The 6,071-nt window shown below is 38.1% G+C and overlaps 1 protein-coding gene across 1 annotated transcript; it reads left to right on the top strand.

Moving 5' to 3' along the window:
- heatr4 (HEAT repeat containing 4) lies at window positions 1–5,941 on the top strand. The gene is made up of 13 exons (XM_057343084.1): window positions 1–545; window positions 677–858; window positions 1,161–1,346; window positions 1,543–1,686; window positions 3,185–3,358; window positions 3,481–3,650; window positions 3,773–3,877; window positions 4,128–4,246; window positions 4,354–4,534; window positions 4,695–4,764; window positions 5,386–5,575; window positions 5,657–5,735; window positions 5,822–5,941. Exons 1-13 carry the CDS (start codon window positions 1–3, stop codon window positions 5,939–5,941), a joined length of 2,265 nt encoding a protein of 754 aa, XP_057199067.1.
- The last annotated feature ends 130 nt before the right edge of the window (window positions 5,942–6,071 follow it).

Raw genomic sequence — 6,071 nt, 5'->3', positions numbered from 1 at the left:
ATGAATTTACAGCATGCTATATGGAGACCAGAAAACCATAATAAGTTTAGAGAGAAACGACTTTACAAACGATTCTTGAATAATGCAACCCAAGGGCTTTCTTTCTCTGAAGAAGTGGTGTGTGAAATGGGTCCCATTTCATACAGAAAACATGATTTTAGTGGGCTTTTTCATCTTACAGGCCCTTTAGCATCAGCCACCAAATTAAAAAATGTAAAGAAGCATAAAAACAAAGACATGCATTGCAACGTTAATTCTCTCACCAGAGAAACACACAGTGTTTCAGTGCAGGCTTTTAAAATTTATAGCAATCGGAGCAAAAGGTTTGATGCCTTAGCATGGACAGGGCAGATCAATGTGCACACCTGCCTGAGGCAAACTTCTACAGAGGATTGGGTAGCTCAGAGCAGGAACAGCAGGTGTCAGGAGCTTGCACAGAAGAAGCTTGGCAAGACTACAGAACAAGGTTTCATCAACCAGCACATCCCCAAAGATAAATGTCAAAATAAGTCTGGTCCACTGTTGCCACTGAGGAAACAACACAGGTAGGTTATTGTCAAAAACGCTTCCTTTTTCGATGCTTTCCATTTAGAACATGCACTTTAATTAGTCCCAGCCAGGCCTAAAGTTTTCTTGCTCTTTTTATTTTGTGTCTGTCCTAAATTAACTTGCACAGGGTTTTAGGTCATGTGTCATTTCCAGTGAGTGTGCAGAATTGCTTAAATAAAACAGCAACCACAGTGAGTGTCAAGCGCTTTGAGATCCCCCAGGCCCCACGTCCGCAGGTCATCCAGAATCCATGTGACGGCAGTCATGTTTTTCACACAAAGAACATCTCTAAGCAGGAAATCTTCACAGGTAGGATTAAATATGCATGAGCTGAAGTACGTGCAAAGTGTTTTAGGAAATTTGCCTTGCAGGTTTTCAAACAAGCATTGCCAAAAGTTTGCTCACACTTGCTCTATAAAGACATTTAAATGCTTGAAATTGGTTTTGTAAACAAATATAAACTGTTTTATTCCGTAGGATTAAAGGAAATAAAAACAAACACCATGTTGTCCAATTTCATACAGAAAACCATATAATCGAAACAATTAAGATATTTCTTCGATTTATATTTGTGGCTCTATATGGTTAATGTCTTATATCTTCTCTTGAAGGAAAAGGTAGCTCTGTGAGAGAAGCACAGGTGAATTTGCCAGAATATGCCCCTGAGCTGGATGACCTCAGACCTCCTGAGTTCAGCAGACTGGAGGTCACCATACAGCTGCTGCACTGCAAGCCTGTGGCAGAACTCTCCTCTCTTCACTATGCAGTGGACAAGTGGAGAAGGTTTTGGAACATCAGTCAGTAGATCCTTCTTTTTCTTCTTTTTCTAAAACTAGATTTTCTAGCTGTAAATATTCAAACACATCAATATAAACAGATAAAATGTGTGTGCTAAAAACATTACTTTGGATATCTGTATAGTTATAATAATACTTTATTGCATGAATAGCTCTCATGGAAACGGATTTTGGATAATGATTGTCTTTCATCTAGAGTTGCCCTTGCACAGTGTGACCACTGAGGGTCTAAAAAAAGGTCTTATTGATCCTAATTATTCTGTGCGGCTGGAGGCCATCATAACTTGTGCTTCAGGAGCAGTTCATGGACTACAGCAGTATCCTGAGCATGGTGAAGCAGGTTAATCTGTCAGCTAAGAAATCAGCCATTTTCAATGTGTAAAATCCAATATGCAATGCAATACGGGGCAGTTGTGGCCTAATGGTTAGAGAGTCGGACTCGTGACCAGAAGGTTGCCGGTTCGATTCCCAGGGCCGGCGGGTAACAACTGAGGTGCCCTTGAGCAAGGCACCTTACCCCTACTTGCTCCCTGGGCGCTGCAGTGATAGCTGCCCACTGCTCCGGAGGTACGTGTGTTCACTACTCTCTGGATGGGTTAAATGCAGAGGTCACATTTCGTTGCCTTGTACTTGTACATGTGCAATGACAATAAAGTTGAATCTAAATAGTAAATCTAAATATAAGTAAGGCATAATGTACAGGCAGCCGGTTGTTATCGCAGAAATAAGCCCCGACAGTGTGATCAGGACCCGACGCAAAGCTACATGCCACATGAGAAAAAACTGGTCATGAAATGAGAACTTGAAATATTTTATTAGCAAATTTTTACTGAATGTTGACTTTCTGCGAGGAAAAGCTGTTTCCTTTCGGTTTTAAAGAGTAAATAACATGAGATCATGAAAATTACATTTCATGCAGTGTGTAATGTTGCCGTGTTTGAAAGTAAGCAGTTTGCCAAGTTGTAAATCCAAAAGTGAATGAATAACAAAGTTATTGGCTTGGAAAAAAGGGAGTCGACTCTGAATCACGCAAACGAGTCGTCTCTAGTCCGATTCGCGAACCGCCGCGGATCTACCTCACTACATATAGTCCCCGCCTACGTTTTGCTAGGACTGCCCACGAAAACCTCACTCTTCTCCCCCAAACACTGTAGCTGTAGTAAGGTAAGAATAACTGCCTATTATTATGAAATAATAGTGTTTTTACACCTTCTGTGTACATAAACTTGTTGTTGGACACTCCATAAACCAAAGTAGGACCTTAAAAATCCATAGTTATGTACTCTTTAAGGTAAGAAACGACTTTCAAATGTCACGAACAGGCAATTTGGTTTAATTATTTGTAAATGTAATGTCATATATGTTCTTAAAAGACATATTTATATTTAATTTGTCAAAAATACCTGTCAAAATGATTTGCTGCATGCGGGTAACCTAGTTTTGAGAGGTTGTTATGGGAATAATTAACCTGCAAATGTTGCGGCGGGCAAATCAGAATCAAGCATTCCAACAAGCCCAGTAATAGAATAGAATAGAACAGAATAGATGTGTACATTTATGCCTTTAAATGATTTATACAATTTGATCAGTTTGTGTGACCTTTGCTTTCCTAATGCAATTGTCTAAATGAGAATATTATATAATATATTATGTTTTATTATATGTTTATATGTTTTTGGTTTTTGAGTTTCACTACTACACTGCACTAATCACTACAGTTTTGGCATCACATCACTTAGGCTTGTTAAAGGGTTCTTTATAAAACATACTGTACATTAAGGTAGGCCTACTGTTATTGGTTCTATTGAAATAGTGATTGCTAATTTCATTTTTTCTAGCTCAATGTGAGAGATGGAAAGCGCGGGCAGTAGCTCAAGAACTGCAAGATCTCATTGTCTCGGCTCTTGATGACCCTGTGAGGAGAGTTCAGATGGCTGCTGCAGTGTGCCAGTATGTCATAAGGACTCCTAACTCACAAGCCAAAGGCATACTCCAAAGCACATTAAAACAAGGTGAACGGTATTAACATGATCTCAAGATATTTTATGTATTATACTTAAATGACCAAAAACACAAACACGAAATCTGACCTACAGATGTTCACAAAAAATGAGTATGATTTGTTGTGACTCAGACCTTTCAGGCACAGGTGCTGATAGCTGGATGGCTGCACAGTGCCTGGCCATACACGGCGATACAGGTCAAGCTGTCATACAGAGACTTTTGTCCCAGCACTTCATCTGTGATTCTCCTTCAGATCAAAAGCAGTCGATGGTTTTGCTCTCCAGAATTAGCAGAAAATCTGTAAGTGACTCTTTTTGGTGTGTCTCTCTCTGTATTTTTTATGCCTTGTGTGCACTGTAGTGCACAACTTTGTCTTATTCACAATAAATTGTTCTTTTTATCAAATTTTTATTTTTATTCAGACTCTAGTGCGCTCTCTTCTGGCTGAAGAATTAAACAACGGTAATTGGAGAACTCGTTTTCAGGCCTGTAATAGCATTGCACAGCTCAGAGGTCCAATCAATAAGGTATTATGATATTATTTCTTAAAGAGACAGTTCACCTAAAAGTGAATATCCTGTCATATTGTGACTTAAAAAGGGAAAACGTCTAGGCTGCTCTTTCCAATACAAAGACAGACAGCTGTGGTCATCATTCACTTTCAATAGAACTAACTGTTAAATAATAATTTCTTCCCTGCTATTGTAGCGTATACGTCTATTATTCTCACCTACACAGTGAATGCCGAACATACTGATCAAAAATGCTTTTGTGCAGGATCTTTGCAGCAAACTGATCCACATGATGTGGAATGACTGGAGTTGTGATGTTCGTAAGGCTGCAGCTCACACTCTGAGTAAACTGGACATGGACACAGATCTGCATAATGAGCTGAGGTTATTGACCCAACAGACGAGTCTGACCTATAGGCAAAATGCTTTACAATCTGCTTTATGGCTTCTGCATCTATTTAATTAATTCCTAACAAACAATTTTTCCATAGTGTGAAGCTCAAGGAGGGTCCAAATGTTCTGCGATTAGAAGCGCTAATATTCATTGATCAGCTTAACATAATGACACCCAAGCTACTGCCCAATTTTCTGCAGTGCTTTAATGATGTCTATGTGGCTGTGCGCACACAAGCGTGCTTGACTGCAGCAACTCTGATGATTGAAGACCAGGCGGTGAGAATTTAAGCTTTAGTCTGCGCAATAGACACAATTAGAGGAAAACTTGTGGTTCAATTGAGATCTTTGATCAAATAGAAGGATGGAAATTGCCTATTGCCTGAGGGTTTCTTTGAATGACCGCATTAATTTCATGGCTAATAAAATGTGTTCACAGGTTCTGGATCAGCTAATTAACTTGATGCAGAATGACCCATTATGGGAAGTGAAAGTGGAGGCGATTAATGGTAAGCTCCATAACGGTTGCAATGAAAGAAATTTATGTTAAATATATTTAAATTGCACCATATTACTTAAAGGGATAGTTCACCTAAAATGTAAAAAGGTTTTGTCATTATTTACCCTTAAAGAATTCCATAACTATAAAGACTTCCATAAAACACAAAGGCAAAACATTGATTCTGCAACAAGAAAGCACAGTAAAAGTATGTTTATATGAGTGGTGCACTATATTTAAACTTCTGAAGCCAAAAAATAGTTGTTTTTAATGAATAATGCATTTAGTCAAATTCAGCTTTAATTTTGTTTATTTTGTGTGCGGTTTTTTTTTTTTGCCAATTATACTCAAAATAGGGGTGTAGGGAGAGGAAAAGTGAGAATTTTTAACCTTTGTGAATTGAGCAAACTTTTAAATGAGTTCTGAATTATTTAAATTATCACGTGTATTAAAACAATACCTATTATAATTGTTTTTAATATCATGTTATAGTACCAGTTTATTGTGACAACCAGCCCTCATACTAACAGTTACTAACTTAAATATACATTTTAGCACGAACCTCTCTTTTTGACATGCACTAATATTACGTCTAACATTGAATGTTAGTATTTTCCTGTTTTAAATAAAGCTTTAGGAAAAATAGGTTGCATGACCCCAGCTCTCCAGAAGTTGTTGATGTGGGCTCTACATCTGGAGGAGGAGCCCTGTGTGCGCATTGCTGCCTGTGAAGCCCTGAGCACGTTAGAACCAAAAGACCCAGTACTACAACATTTTCTACAAGAGCGCTATGCAATGGAACCGAACACTGAGGTTCAACGGTATGTGCTTAGATTAGAGTCATTTTTGGAAGCAATGTTCTAAAATAGTTTTTGAATGCTAATACAATTATAACCACCAAGGCACATTGAAGGACTTCTAAAAAAACACGGACACAGTCTGGAAAAAGAGGAAAGCAAGATTCAAGAGATAAAACAACAGGTAGCATCAGACACAGAACCAATACATTTTTTACTTAAATAAAATTTACACTAACATCAAGTTGCTCTTTACCTGTTGTACTGTAGGTGGAGCTGCTGTGCACAAAACATAGCATTTCACTCGAAGTGCTTAGAATGGAAGAGATGGAAAAGCACCAACAACAAATTATTGTGCTGAATGTACCATTTAAATTTAAAGACCATTAAAGGAGCATTGAACAAAATCATTTGAGCTATTTCCAATAGGCAAGCTAATGTCCAAAAATGTTCTGGTGAATCAGAAATGCAGCAGCGGGCATCTAGTTTACTTGACAAATATATCAGTAACATAATATAT

Source organism: Triplophysa rosa, linkage group LG10 (assembly GCF_024868665.1).
Source record: "Triplophysa rosa linkage group LG10, Trosa_1v2, whole genome shotgun sequence".
In the NCBI taxonomy this organism is placed as follows: domain Eukaryota; kingdom Metazoa; phylum Chordata; class Actinopteri; order Cypriniformes; family Nemacheilidae; genus Triplophysa; species Triplophysa rosa.
This window is presented reverse-complemented; position numbering and strand designations above follow the sequence as displayed.